Raw genomic sequence first — 15975 nt, 5'->3', positions numbered from 1 at the left:
AACAGTGTAACTTGTGCTTAGAAACCAGTGCTTTTATATCACAGTCCTCATATGAGGGCATCTCATGAGACACATCGCATTTCGCATTTTCTTAAACAACTTACTGCTCCACTTACTGTGCAATCACTTTTAATCAGCATGTTTACATGCAGAGCAGCAGGGCAGCACACTGAGGTGCATCACTTTTGGATCGGTCCTTGCACAGTAGAAACTATGTCCTGTTTACAGTACAGTGATAAGATGTTTCCACAGTTATGAGGAACCTCAGCCACAGATGGCATACTCAGTAAATGTATTTGTAGCATGCTTTATTTAGTATTTGGCATTTCATGAAATGGATACACTGATTTAGATAAACACTGCTGTCATCTAATGCACTTGTTTAAATGTGTAGTTTTTATGCTCAGTAGACTGGATAAGAAAGATGGATTAAGCCAGTGCTTTAAATCTGCATTGCTTCTAATGTCCAGCAGGGGGAGACTCCTCTGGCGGCAGAAGGTCTGACTGTAGAGACAAGAGGACCCAACGCCTCACTTGGGTCACTTTAGTATGCATTTTCCACCTAGATTGCTAGTTTCAAGTCTTATTTGATGCTGCATGATTTTCTTTTTGTAAACTACAGCCATCATCAGAGTCAAAGAACGGTGTACCTTAGTGCATGACTACCATAGTCAACAGCATACTGCGCATGCAGAGCTTTTGGCTTTCCAGTTACATCCAAGATGATGACAGCCAAAACTCTCAGCTCAGGACTACATAAGAAGATCTCACCAATCATGCTGCGATCCTCTTATCCATTAAACAGTGACTGAATCCCTATCTGGTGATAGTCAGCAAGGTGTTATCTTCTTTAGAGTAATCAACAAACAAAAATGGCACACACAGTACTGTGCAAAAGTCTCGAGCCATCCCTCATTTCTTTGTATTTTGCCTCCAAGGACCCAGACTTGGTTGTATGGCTCTCCAGGCTTTCTGAATGGGTTTCAAAGTCTTTCAAAGTTTTTCTTTCTGCTTTGTTTCTATTCATTTTAAGTCCAGTTCTTGTACCTGACCATTTTCAGACGAATGCTTTTTTGTTTTGTTTGTTAAGCCACTTAAACGCTGATCTATGATCATGTTTGACAGACATAAAATACTATCTTTACACCAACGAGTGGCTTCCCAAAGAGCTATTAGCCAGGAAATGGTATCAGTGAAAGTGTCTATGAAGAAGCCATTCTTAAGGAAGGGAAACAGGGAGAAAAGGTTGGGGTATTAGCCTCCCCAGGGCCCAGACATCAACAGTATTGAAGCAGTGTGGGATCATGTTGACAGGGAACAGAACAAAAGGCAGAAACATCCAAAGAAGAGCTTTGAATGTCCTTCAAGAAGCCTGGAGAACTATTCCTGAAGACTACTTAAAGACATGACAAGAAAGCTGCCTAAGAGAGTTCAGACTGTGCTGAAGAATAAAGGTGGTTAAATAATGTATTGACTTTCAAATATTGACTTTCAGGCTTGTTAAAATTGTAAAAAGCAAATTTTTTGCCTCATATACTGTATTTCCATGTGTATTTGTTCATTTAAATAAACCACTGCACGTATTTCCCATTTTCTTGGTAAAATATAAAGAAATGAGAGATGCTTCAGGACTTTTACACATGACTGAGTTTAATCTTTTCACAGCTTTATTCTTCATTTTCCTCATTTTTCAAAAGCTGATTGGTACTGCAAAAAAATGTCCTTGTACTTTACATCAAACATCCCTAAACCAGAATTGATATTAGGAAAGCATTTTGAGATATCTCTAGCAAAAAAAAAAAAGTTTAAAAAGCCTTTTTCAGTCCAGGCCTCTTAACTTTTTATCTGGAGTTCACTGGAGTCAGAAATAAAAACCGAAACCGTCTCTTTGTATGAACGTGTCATCGATCTGGTATCCTTTTCTCCAGCCCAGTGAAAGTTTTCAGTATTTCCACGAGTTTCATCACTTCACCGATATTATTCCCTGCCGAGCTCCAAACCTCTTGCTGTCACTTAGGAGAAGCGCTCGTGAGGTTTAGAGAATTAAGAAATATTCAGTGAACTACAGCATTAAATATTCATACGGGGGTATAAATTTCAGAATAAGTAGGGCCTCATGCTTCGGCAGAGCTAATGGTCCAGAAAATCTGACCCATGTCATGGGAGTGCTGTTGATTTTACATGGAGAGAGACCTTAATGTGCGGCTTTGTCCTCTCATATATCAGCGGTACAGCAGGAGTTCAGCTGAGCACTTCCTCCTCTGCCCCACACTGCACCGGCACGGCTGTTTCTGTGGCAACCAAACACGAGGTTTGTTTTGGTGCTTGCGTTGCGGTGGGAGAGAGGCTTGCTTTCACAATGTCTGCACTCTCACACTCACGAAGCCTTTTGTTTAGACAAAGCCCCAGTACTGCTGTTTATTAAGGGTCAAGGTGGGCTAAAGCACGCAGATCTGCTCTCTTTGTTCGCGCTGTGGTAATCGTTCGATTTTCCTATCCCTGGCTGATTGATATCAGTAGCTGATTGTTCAAAAATCACATCAGGATGTCTGGCGTTTTTGATGTTTTCTTTCACCCCCGAACAACTCTGCTCTTAATCAGCAGTATCATTGTGAGCTTAGTGTGATTACAGCTTCGCTCTCGCCCAGCAGAAGGGAGCATTGCTGCGGGCTTTTAAATGAAATAGCCTTCCAGTGTGTCACATGATACTCATTTTCCCAGTCTGGCTGGGATACCGTTCACAGATCTGTCTTCCTTGGCTGAACCAGATGAGTTTTATGAATCGAATAAGTTTAAAGTGAGTCAGGGGGTAATTAAGGTCGCAGACAGTAATCCCAGCTGCTGGATGCTTTTCTCAAGGAGAGGTCTAATGAATAGCATCTTGTTTAGCCCCTGCATCGTTTCATCACACCCAGGCGAGCTTTGGATCTGGTTTCCACAGCTGCGCTCCTTCTCACTCATTGGATTTAATGCTTGATTTAATCATCGCCTCGTTGCTCGTCTGCCTTTGGGTCGGGTTCGACAGTTTTCCTGCAGCACTTGCCTCGCTCCATGAACAATCAAAGTATGAGTTTGTAATTCATTAAAGTGTATTAGTTTTTAATGGTTATTGGTAAAATGTAAGAATTTGGGTAAAGAGGAAGGCTCAGGAATGGAAAGAAGAGCAATGAAGTTGCTCAAATTTGTCTTTCTACCCCTTGCAACACTTAATTTGTTGCCCTACTTGAATCACCTAACAATTAAAGTACGGATCTGCTTTGATCCAGCTGGAAATACAGAGTAAAATAATTAAGATTTTTTTGTGTGTTTGATTTTAAACAAGCCAATCATATGATGCAATACTAGTTTTAGTTTTATACGTGCATAAAATGCCACTGCGATGAGGAAAGCCCATCTGAGGCGTTCATTATCTTTTCCTTAAGACATGAAATTAATTACCTTTTCCTCTTGCGTCCTTTCATTCCTGCCTTTCAATCAACCTCCCCTCCCCGACCATCCAGTTCTGACCTTTGGTACAGATTTAACGTGAAGTGAAACGCACATACGAGGTAACATTTTCAGTACATGTGGAAGAATGCATATACATAGAAAACATTTGTAGGCTATACAGATGACTCATCTCAAAGGACGTGATTCATGGGAGAAAAGAAAATAAACGTTTTGGGTTTCTACCCAGTCAAAGGCACGCTCAGTAAAAAGAACTTTCAACGAATACGTTTGTGTTCCTGTGACCCAAACACAGTATCAGGTTTTCTGAAGGGGTTTTGTGATGTTTACAGTATGTTTCCTGGAGTGCATTATTCAGTTGCTATGCTCATAACATTGGGAAATAAAGGCAGTTTTTTCCCCCTCTATTTCCACAACTTTAAAAGCTTTAGGATTTTCTTTGTCACGCCGCATGTTTGGATCGTCCACTTTTAGTGCAGTGCCCTCTGCACTGTGCTTAGAGGTGGGTGCGTCTTCCTCTCACAGTAGTGTTGTTAAAAAAATTTTAAAAATCGATCCCAGCAGTGCTGTCTTCACCTCCTACAGTTCACACCCAACTTCATACAGCACCGCTGCATACAGGTAGGCACAACAAAGGGCCTCCACTCAGGAGCAGCTGCAGTAGTTTGTGTTCACTGAACATTTTTGGGCCAGATTTATGAAAACATTGAACCAGTGCAAACTGGGTTTAGGATAAAAAAATAAGTGCTGTGCTGGTATTTCCAACAAGAGCACCATGAAAAGGTATGAGGTGTAAACTCACAGATTTTTGCGACTGACAAAGTATAAGGAGGAGAATATTTAAATTGGGCGCGCAAACTGATTCACCAATGTTTGTGATCCGTAATTTGACTAATTGTGCCGACATTGAATGCTGACAAAAAAGGATGTCTTTTATTTTTTATTTGATTTTTTTGTGCTTGATATTGAAATGAAATACCTGCATCTGTATTTAGAACACAGCACAACTTTTGTAAAACTAAAACTAAAGACACTTTGCGCTAACAAGCTAGTTACCCCGTTTAGTTAATCTGGCTCTTTATAAGTAATTTTGTTCAACGATGTTGAAGTATTTAACAGTTCATAAATGTTAACCTGGTCAGTGGCATGTTAGCATTACCTGTTTAACTATTAGCTATTTAACTATTAGCAGTTGCCCGATAGCCACATTAGCTGTGAGGTATCAGCGAGTAGCGGCTAGTGGTTAGGGCTATATTTTCAGTCCTGCCCATTTATATAGGCAGATGTTAACTTAGTAGGATAACGCAATTATTTGTGTCTAAAAACTGTTGTTTCTCTTACAGTCCCAGATTAAGTCTGAGAAAAGTTTACCTCCAACTAGCCAAAACACTGATGGGCAACCATACCAACTGCTAAGCATGGGACTACCTCAGATAACCTAAACATACTGTGGTCTTTTTTTTAATGTTTTTTTTTCTTTACTACTTAAGAGAATATAAAAATAGTTTTAATATGTATAATTATGATTATATTACTATATTTTTTGCACTATGTCAGACAACTTAGACTGTTGTTATTAATGTAAAGTTTTTGTATTGCTGTAATCTTTTTTTTAAACATTGCTCATCATAGTTTACCCTAAATTTGCAGTAGATAAATCTTTTTTTCCAGAATTGTACTTTACATCTTCTTTCAACTGCTCCCTATAAGGATTGCCACACGGGTCGTCTGTCTCCTTCTCATTCTGCCCTTTTCCATCATCTTCTCTTTACTCCGACCCTCATGTGAGATTGAAACATTGTGCTCTCATGCAGTGGTTCCCAACCTTTTTCAAGCCTGCATCACATCATCATCTATTGAGATCTATTCATTTAAATCGAGTTTAAATTTAATCTTGTTTTCACATTTAATTATATAAAAATATATGTTGTTAAAATAAGTTTTCAGCCAGTTGAATTATCATTGTTTAGGCCAGTTTCATCTGAGTGTCAGCTATGTTTACCGTTAGCCACTGCTTTCAGTGGGTTATGGTATGAGTTATGGTTAGCCTATTAGTAACAATAAGCCATTACTTTAGGCTACAGCTCCAATCAAATGCAGAGTATTAACCTTTATATGTGAAGTATTTGTTCACATTTATGTCCCTTTTATATTTATCTGTAATTATAACTATATATAAACTTTTGTGTTGTGTTTTTTCAGAGAAAAAAAAAAAAGAAAAGTCATGAGCTCCCACATTTTTTTTCTCAGTGGACCTAATCCTCATCTGTATATGATGTATTTATTGCTTTTGGGTTTCTGTTTGTACTGTTTATCCTTTACGGTCATATGAGTTTTAATGGTTCTATTCATACCTATTCAGGTACACTCAGTCTTCCCACGTAATCCATTGTCTCTGCACATACAGCCGCAGGCTTTCTTGTGCTGTTACCCCTAGTTTGAAATCACTGATGTAATCTAGCAGGTACTCTTTGCAGTGTTGCATACACGATTGATGCTAAAAGTTTTCATGGTCCAGTGAATATGTAAGAATGTTTCAGTTATGTTTGAAAAACCACTGGTGAAGAACAACTGCAGTTCTTGCATTTTTAAAAGTACAAGACTCACCTTCCACAGCAGCTTTACTGTGCACCACACTAAGGTTTAAAGGTTTTAAGCAGAGTTTCCATTATGTCATTTAAGAGAACTCCCAAGTTCACACAACTGTGGTTTTCTTTCTCAGTTACTGGGTTTCTGTGTCCCGAAGAAGAAACTATGACATCAGCTTATGATTTTAACTCAACCATGTGAGAATCCCTGAGGGGTTTTTGACTTTGCTTTTGTGTCATCTGGTCAAACATAAGCACTGTGTTTTTTATGCTGAAAAATCTTCCACTTGAGTCTGACGGAAAGTGATCTGCAGACATTTTGACTTTGACTCATTGGATTCAAGTCTTCAAGTGTTAAAACGTTACGGTGCATGCAGCACAAATAAAATCAAACAGCCGATTTTAATCTAATGGCATATTCCCACATTATATGTATTTGTAAAAAGAAAAAAATCAAAACATGCTGGATTTAGTGAATAAATGAAATAGGCAAGCATGGATGACAAACTAAAACATACTTCTTTTTGCACACTTTAATTCTCAGGAAAGCAAACAACTTAATAATAATGCAGTATGTGGAGTATGAAGTATAAAAATTGGTACGATACATCAGTGTGAATAGTCTGACTACATGGCAAATGTGCCACTGAGTACAATACAGTAAGTGCACTTAAGTTAAAACCTTGTGTTATGTCAGATTAATTCAAGTTCTAGTGCTTTATTTTTTTTCATGCAGGCACACAGTTGTTTGAACTTTATCACACAGAACCAAGCAAACCAACAAAAATGAAAAGTAAAACATTCAACCATTTAAGCTCATAAATGAAGCAAATCAGACTTTTTTTTTAGGGTATAGAGTTGGGGTATAAGAGGTATCTTATGGGCAGGATGGGATGGAGGGTTTGGGGGGTTATCAGGTCAGTCGTAGGCATTACTTACTGTAATTTGTGATGGCCTTTGGATTGGGATGGAGGTGGGCTTAATCATGATGCTACTTGTGATTTTGCTGTTGGCTTTGACAGTAGGAGAACTGCAGTTTGCAAGCACCTGAGTCCTTTGTTCGGGAAGTCCAGGCGTGTGGCATGGACTCTGCGTTTGGGACGAAGTGCTGATGCCCTGAATGAATGGGCTCCCTAAGTGAATGTGGATTTTGTTGTCCTCTGTGGTGATGACGTTGGGCCCCATGCTGGGGGACCTCTGGACCTGCCAGCTATTCTGCCTTTCAGGGGTCACGCGGAAGACGGCGTGTCCTCCAACAACCTCAACTGGCTCCGTGGATAAGGAGCGGTCGGGGGTGCCTGTCATCACTGATACTATTTGTATTGGTGACATGGCTCTGTCTGGGGTTACAGAGCCACAAGAGTCTGGGGTCATCGCTCTGGAGTATGTAGCCATAGTAAAAGGTGACAGGGCCCTATCTGGTGAACATGGCTCGTCAGACACAGAGGAACTCTTAGATTTTGCTGTTGGGGAAATGGATTTTGCATTAGGGGATATAGATGCATTCTGGATGATGGTAATTCTTTGTTTGGGTGGACCCCCGCTTGTGGGTATGACAGCAGTGCTGGTGAATGACTGGGTGTTTTCTGTGGTCGGACTGGTGATCTCTAGCATTGCAGTGTTGTGTCCGTGGTCAGGTGTCACTTTAATATGCAGAGGCTGCCCAGGACTGTGGGTCAACACGACGTCTCCAGGCTGAACATGGCTGCCGTTCTGCCGCGGTTGCATTTTTCCATTGACCTGATGAGGAGCGTCTTTGTTTTTAAGGAGCGGGCCTCGTGCTCTTTTCAGGTTGTTGTTAAGATTATTTACATTATTGATAATCGCGGGGCTACATTTGGTGAGCTGCAGCTCATTGCTGTAATTTGCATTTTCTTCCGGTTCGTTCTCGTCGTACAGCTTGCCGTTCACCACTGCACGTTCCAGCGGTGGCATACCCTTGCAGTTGGGAGACATGAAATCAAGTGGGTCTGTCTGAACCTCCTTAGTGGAAACATGCAGGTCTGAAAAGCGCCTGCCGTTCATTCCTGGGCGAAGGCTTTTGCTGAACCGTCGGTATCTTTCCAGCTCTCGAGTGAGCGTCTCCATTTCTCTGGCCAGTTCTTTGTTTCTGACTTCCTGCTGGGTCAGTTTTCTCTGCAGTGTCGAGTGGTCAGTTTTCATGCGGCAAATGGACTCTTCTGTTCCCATGTATTCATGAATCTTCTCTTTCAGAGCTGCCACCTCTCTGGTCAAATGGCTGGACTTGGCCTCCTCTTCCTTAAGGCGTTTGTAAAGGACATGCTCTTGGTTGCACTCTTTCTTTTCAGCCAGCTGGTACTTTGAAAGCTCTTTTCTAGATACTTCCAGCTCTTCCATCAAGGCTTTAGCTTTTTCTTGCTCGTTGTTAAATCTTTTCTCCAGCGATTCAAACGCCTCTGTTTTTAATGATTCGCCTTCCACCACTTTCATGTCTTTTAACTTACGTCGGAGGCGTTCGACTTCCTGGGTCAAATCTTTTACTTTGTTGTCTTCTTGCTGGAAGCGGTTAGCAATTGGCGTTTTGATATTCTCCTCTTTAGCCTTGTTTCTCAGGTGTTCTCTCTCTATTGTCTCAAGTGATTGCAACCTTTTCTTCATCAAGCTTATTTTAGACTCCAAATCATTACTCTTCTCCTCCTCAGCTCTTAACCTGGCCTTCAAGTCATCCTTTTCCTTTGTAACACTGCAGATTTTCTCCTCAAGCTCAGCCTTTGATCTCAGTGCTTTCTTGCTTTCGTCAATAAGCTTCTCTGTAACTGATGTAACTCTGTCCTGTTCAGCCTGCAGTTTGCCTGTGCTGTTCTGGACTTTGTTCTCCATTTGCTTCAGCTTCTCTGCCATTGCCTTTCTCTCATCCACCAGCATCACTGTGAGAGTCTTTAGCTTGGTGAGATCTTCCTTCAGAGTCAGCTCTGTCTTTCCCAGCTGGCTTTCAGCAGCCTCCAATTCTTTGACTCTGACTTTGAGGACTTCCAACTCACTGGTCAGAACCTTTGACACCGACCTCTCTTTCTCCAAGTTGCTTTTCAGTGAGCTGCATTCTTGTTTGCTCTTACTGAATGCATCCTCTAGTTTCTCCAAGTCCATGATTCTTTGATTCAGTTTGTCCACTTCAGCTTTCAGGCACCGGTTTTGGCTGGCCTCTTTCTCCAGTTTTTTGTTGAGGTCCCTGCATTGGTCCTCCATTCTGATCAGCTCTTCATCCTTTCCCTCCATTTCAAGTACCCGTTTTCGTAACTCTTCAAGCTCTGACATGAGGCCAGAGTTTCCACACTCACCGCGGCTAATTTTGTCTCTCAGCTCTTGCAGTTCCTCCTCAGCCCTGCGCAGGGTTTTATTGGTCTCCTCCAGCTCATCAAGCTGCCTGCTGAGAGCTGAAAGCTTCTGACGCAGCTGCCTGTTTTGGGCATCCTCGCTGGTTAATTTGGCAGTCATGCCTTCCTGTTCCTGATGGTATCGACTGGCTTGGTCACGCAGCTCAGCCTCCAAGCGACAGACCTTTTGCTCCTCTTCCTGCAGACGAGCATTAGCTGAGCTCAGCTCTTCCTGGGCTTGTGAAGAACTGGCACTCAGTTCTTGGACCTTAGCTGTCTGTTGCTTCAGCTGCTCGGTAAGACGCTGCTGTTCATCCACAACCATCAACGCAAACGACTTGAGTTTTGTCAGCTCCTCCTTGAGGCTTGCGACCTTTTTGTTGTTTTCTTCGTCTTTGCGTTCTTGGTAGGCCTTTTCCTGATCAATTAACAGCTTTAACCTGTAAAAGAAGGAAAGAAAAAAAAGGATGAACATGATTTTTAGGAATTTGATTAGTTAGCTTTTTTCTGACAAAAGTACGTTATTTAATTAAAAAGCACAAAATATAGAAAAAATGTTAAAAATAGGCATTAATTAATTTTTAAAACCGTATATAAGTTGATATATTTTAATATTTGCCTTTGTATTTAGTTATCTTTTGATTAATTTCTCAATTATTATTATTATTTTTTTGGCTGCTTAAGTCTTCCATAGAGGGTAAAAATAGAGCATCCTAAACCTAAAAATCTAAAATGCTTATCCTGTTTATCCACTAATATTATATAAGAAAACCCCTAAAGGAACTCGACACCCTCACTGTTGTTATCCATATGGTCCAGTTCTCCAAGCTCTGACACATCATTAACACTGTTATTTTCCCAGCATATCTAAGGAGGAATAAAGTTCTTATGTCATGGAAAGTTTAACACATAATAAAAAAAAGCATCACTTTACGTTCTGAAATACCTTTGGTTAATTTTTGTTCCCTCAGTGCCAGCTAATTCTCATATGCTTTGGAAACCCGAGTTCCTACTCTAAATAGTGGGTCTTAAGTTTAACAATCAGTGAATTTCTGAAAGTTTCCACAGTGGGTGAGGGGGTGGCGTAAGACCTACGTCCCCTGTCAGAAAAGAGACACACAGCCAAATGTTGACCTCTGAAAGTGATCATCTCACTGAACAACATGACATATTGTAAGCACAATAAAATATGTCTGTGGCCCACTTATAATCTGATTGTTAGCTCATAGAGGGAAATAACTGCATCACTGCACAAGAGCAAATCAGGATATCAGGATTCCTCAAAAATGAGAGACACGTTAGAATGTAAACTTTTTATAATGTCTCTCACAGCTGACAAACTGATGTAAAATAAAATCAGAAGCAGTCTGTTTAAGAAAAATAACAAGACCCGACAGGGTAGCGTATGTAATATTTATATTTCCACAACTAATGAAATCCTATATTTTTATACTATAGAATATGTGTGCCATCTGATGCAGCTGTAGTCCCTTAAGTACAGTGTGCAGCCCGGGTCAAGGCGTCTGGCACATGCATGCATCACCAAAGTGCCTACAGCCCCTGGAGAAAAGATGTTATGACTGCTGTGTGTGCATCTGCCAGGCGTTTCCACACAGATGGCCCACTGGCATGGAACAATCCTTTAATTAAGGGGTTCCTCTACTACCAACCTTCCTCCCCCTTACTAAACCCACCACCACCTACCCACCCTGCTTTTTTTTTTTTTCTTATACTTTTAAAGGAATTCCCCCTGCTTCCAAAAGCAATTACAGCTCCGCAGGGTTTATTCAGAAGTCCCCACCCCCCCCCCACCACCCCCACACACACACACACACACACACACACACACACACACACACACTCTTAGGGATCACTAATTCCACATGTACACTTGGGTTGTGGGCCATGATGTAAGTGTGGTACAGTAGGGTGGGTCACTTCTACAGCAGTATGTCATTTCTTTCTTCAGTAGCTGCTAAAGGGCGGCTGCATTTAGGGGGACACATGTAACTAGATCCATGTGCTGCTATTACACAGAAAAACACCCAATAAAGTACATACAAATCTGTAAGATTAATAATAAGACCTAATTATTGTGGTTGTAATGCATTATGGGAGGAAATCTTTTTATGGACAAGAAACAAATAAACCTATTTATAGCAAATTATGTTGAAATTTTCTAATAAAGATGTACCATTCTAATATTGGGTATAGTCAGAGTAGAGCATTGCACTAGAGGTGGTTAGATCAATCCAAATACTGATAGTATCAATACCAATGCCGGTATCGGTATTGTATCAATACTGAAGGGCCTGGGTTGATACTTTATATAAATATATCTCTAACATGCACCGTGAAAATTGTCTGAACCTTTCTGTTTCTTATGTTTTATGTGCTTATAAAAACACCCAGTTTCAAAATGCATGAAAAGCTTAAAGGTGTGTTTTGTTGTGCTAACTAATTATTGTAGAAAGTAAAAGTCACAGTGATTTATTGGTCATTAACATATGTTAATAATTTGTAAACTGATGATGATTCATCTCATAAATCATGACACCCTGCTCTATCGGTATCTGTATTGGTATCAGCGATACTGACCCTGTATTTGGTATCCGAGCGATACCAGAATTTATAGTATCACACAACACAAGATTGCACCATCCATTATAGTTTAGCTTTTCATGGTAAACTCAAAGTACATTTACTCAAATATTACACTTTAGTACCATTTTTTTGGAAAGGTTCCCCAGGATATTGCTTTACACTTCAGTCAATTACATTTAAACAACTACAAAAGCTCTATTCACTTTTACTACTTATATTCCAGTTTAATTTAAAACAGAGACAGTCTACACATTTTGATCTATTCTGGTAAAATTACATGAAGTTGAAGTTATATGGTGGTATATATTAATGCACACTTACATGTATGTCAGTTTTAAAAAAAAAGATTTATGTCTTGAATAAACTACTTTGATTTTTGCATATAGAGGATTGATTTGGCTACTATGCTGGGGTTATTAGGTGACATGGTGTTCAACAGTATATTAAACTAACCTCTAATCATGCCAGAAACTCCAGACTGCTTTTTCGTTTCAAAGTATCTGATAGCCCCAAGGACTTGCGCTTTTCTGTCTGGGTTTTATCAACATAGCTTGCTCTTGTTTTTAATCCTCTCTCCTACACATGTTGATTGCAAATCAAGCCCAGGACTACAAAGTGCTCGCCAGTGGTGTCATCAAAGTACTTATCACCTCATCAGGAGCCATGCATGTGCTGAAAGGTTGCGTTTTCTTTGATTAGATTATGCGTGTGAAAAACTGCAAAGCAAAACTCCTCTACAGCAGGCAGACATGTCCTTTTCAAACCAGTCTGTAATCACTATTTATTTAATCTCTTATCTCAGTCCCCACTGTTTTTCTAGTGATGTCATCGGCGAAAATAGAAAGATCAACATACTTTGTTCCCTAGTATTACTGGAAACTCTGTCACTCTGGCTTAAAAAAATAAAAGCCACGTTAAAAAAAGTCCTGAAATGGATATTATTCCAAATTACTGCATGCAAGAGAGCTTTGCATTACTAAAGACAAATTCTATCTCCTTTGTAGGACTATATTACTCTGTGCCTGATGTACTCTGTGGTACAGAAAAAAAATCTTTAAATCAGATAATTTGTTCCCGGACATCTTCTCATCAGGGACACACAGAGAGATGAATGTAATTGGCCAACAGAGCAACATCTGAGACCATTTTGGTTGTTAGATATAATTTAGAGCATACTGCGTGTTGCATGGATGGGGCAAAAACAGACATAGTGACCCTTGGTGAAAAAAAATACGATGGACTTATCTATCGTGATGTCACCCATTGTTCCACACCTTGAGCTGTCAACGTTACCATATTAGCCAAAGTTTTTTTTCGAGCCAGACGTTAGCTTTTATTGATAAAAGGGTAGATGGCTAAGTTATCAGCTGATACTAGCTAGCTTGGTTAGCAAGCTGCATTCACAAAGTGCAACACAACAGACCCGTATCAGCTAATTGGTGTAATTAGTGTAGTTAGAAATAATAGAGCAGTAGAATTTCCCTCAGCACATCTGAAGGACAAACTTTTTGGATGGTCTGTACCATAATAATCTAATATTAGTCAGATAATCCATTAAAATGCAACATACATACAGTGAAGAGGTCCAGTTTAATGACTCAAAGTAGTGGATGAGGCTTAGCAGACTCCGATCAGCTTCAACTACCTGCGTCAGGAAAGCTCAATTGTCCAGCTGGATAAGTTATTAAAAAAATTATCCCACTTAGAGTTGTTATGAGAGGGGGAAACTATCCATAGAGGCCAAAACCTTTTTTCTTTTTCCTCTGTTTTTTTTGGTCAAAGTTGAAAACATGTTTTCTAATGCTTTGGTCTTCCATTTTAAAATGGGAGCCTTCCACGATTGACTCCTTTGTGGAGCCAACCTCAGGTGGCACCTAAAGGAAGTACAATCAAACTTTTAAATGATGGTTAGTAGCTCAACCTACCTGCTGTCACCATCTAATTTACTATGTGTGGTGCATTTTCAGGGCTACATAACTAATAGCTGATCGACATTTTGAACCCCATCACGCTACATTTTCAGCATTGCAAGAGTGTAGCTCCTTTACGCAGAGATCTGTGATTCTTGAAAAAAGAGCTGGTCACATAACAGTCTAACAGCTATCACTATTACCACCCATCCAGCAGTCTGTGCAAACTTTGCATCAGGTACTGATTTCATTCAGAGCGGTTTTCCCAGGAAGACAGATGCAGGGTCACCACTGTGTGTCGTTAAAGTGTCATGGAAAAACGAGTCGTGCTGAGTGATTTGATGTGTTAGGGTCCTAGAGTGGATATCTTAATGTTATATTATATTTTCCTTTTCTCTCAAATGTACGATAACATGAATGCACTCAAAGAAAAGGAAACATCCAGTCGGCAACTCTCAGCCAAGTCCATACGGGAGACACACTAGCACACATTACAGCTTTGCCGAGGGCTTCCCTCTGTTTTTATGCTGGAAACTGTGGCTCACCCGCTGTGTGTAAAGTGCCGCTGCGCCTCCTCTGCGGGTTGCTGTGCCATTTCCTCACCGCAAGCGATTAGGTCATGTATGTATAGACCAATATATCCTGTGCACATACATGACCATCTCCTCCTTCTTTAACAGATGCTAGTGTGACAACAGTTCAAAGGGAGGACGCTGATTGATGAGGTCCACGGACTGTATTTAAAATCTGCACAGGCCAAGTGATATGCCCCCAGAGTGCAATCAAAACGCGTGATATATGTTGTTCGGGTATTTATTAACTTCCTGCTAGTGGTATTATGGTTAATAACATGGTGTGAACCCAACAGAGACCTGGATGTGACTCTCCTGAAACATTCAGGTCTTAAGCACCAAAACTCTTTTACTTACTTTAAACACGGCTGCTGTTTTATACAATACAGTTAATGACATTACTCTTAATCTCAATGGGTATGACTTGAATTAATATAATATACTTATTACTATCACCACAGAACTATGCCATCTGCTATGGCACACGCACTCAGGCACACACAGTCAATTTTCTTGTCGTTACACATGGGACTCAAATATTTGTGTGTAATTCAATTAGGTGTACATTGTGTAAAGTTGTACTAATTTCTGCTTATTATGTGACTTACATAGTACACAACGAGGAACATTTAGGACCTTACCTTAGATTTCCCTAATTTTACAGTCTATATATTTTAGTTGTCATATTAAGTGCTCCTTTCCGATCATTTCTATTAAATTCATTCAACTTTTATAGGAATTTCTCAGCAAATATGCAAAAAGGTACTTGGGAATTAAAATCCCCACAATGGTGTCTAATTAAGTAGAATCTAATGTCTTAATTTTCCTTTGTAGCTGTTTTAAAGAAGACGCATTTCAGATGTAACTTACAGTAACTACACAAAATATAATTGAAAAGAACAACCAGAATGACAAGATGCAAGCCTGAAAATCTGTGCGCGTTCAGGCTCATCAAGGGAGCAGCTCTTTTAAAGTTTTGAAAGTTCTTCTCCTCAAAGGCAATGTTTTGTGTGCCTACCTGTGCCAGCGGCTCTCTCTCCCAGCTTTACTGCCACAAGCTCATGATCAACTTGCCGTACAACACCCGGGCTCTCGGCTCTCCTGCACTCTCTCTCTGATTCTCAGTCTCTTAGTAGCAGTAATGTGGGCATTCCTGCAGTCAGACCAAACAATAAGGGATGTGCTCCCTGCCTATGGACCATTACATCATCAACATGTCCTTATATGGAGCTTTGCATTGCAGAGGCTCGCAAGAAGGGGGTGTGCTTGCTCGCATGTGTAACTGCGCTTGAGCAAGCCTGCTGGAGTAACTGTTTAACTAAAGGTTGTGGCACAAAAAAAAAGAAGGGAAAAGGTATGCCTTGTCGTATGCAATGTGTGAAATATCTGCACGGTCTGTCAGTGCTCTAGAGGCCAAGCAGTAAGCGAGGAGAGATGAAAAGTTCGAGTTGCAGTATGTCCTTATGGGTCTTGTCAGCTTAACTCAGTTTTTCAGCCAAGGGAGAAGAGGGGAAAAAAA

At 40.3% G+C, this 15975-nt stretch overlaps 1 protein-coding gene across 1 annotated transcript; it reads right to left on the bottom strand.

Moving 5' to 3' along the window:
* Positions 1-6553: 6553 nt before the first annotated feature.
* On the bottom strand, positions 6554-15629 carry filip1l (filamin A interacting protein 1-like). Its single transcript, XM_031729614.2, has 2 exons — positions 15475-15629; positions 6554-9810 (listed from the first exon to the last, which is right to left on the bottom strand). The coding sequence occupies exon 2, from the start codon at positions 9693-9695 to the stop codon at positions 6954-6956; it is 2742 nt and encodes a 913-aa protein (XP_031585474.1). The 5' UTR covers positions 9696-9810; positions 15475-15629; the 3' UTR covers positions 6554-6953.
* Positions 15630-15975: the final 346 nt, after the last annotated feature.

Source organism: Oreochromis aureus, linkage group 23 (assembly GCF_013358895.1).
Source record: "Oreochromis aureus strain Israel breed Guangdong linkage group 23, ZZ_aureus, whole genome shotgun sequence".
Classification (NCBI taxonomy): Eukaryota; Metazoa; Chordata; class Actinopteri; order Cichliformes; family Cichlidae; genus Oreochromis; species Oreochromis aureus.
The sequence above is the reverse complement of the archived record's forward strand: the minus strand, read 5'-3'. Positions and strand labels throughout refer to the sequence as shown.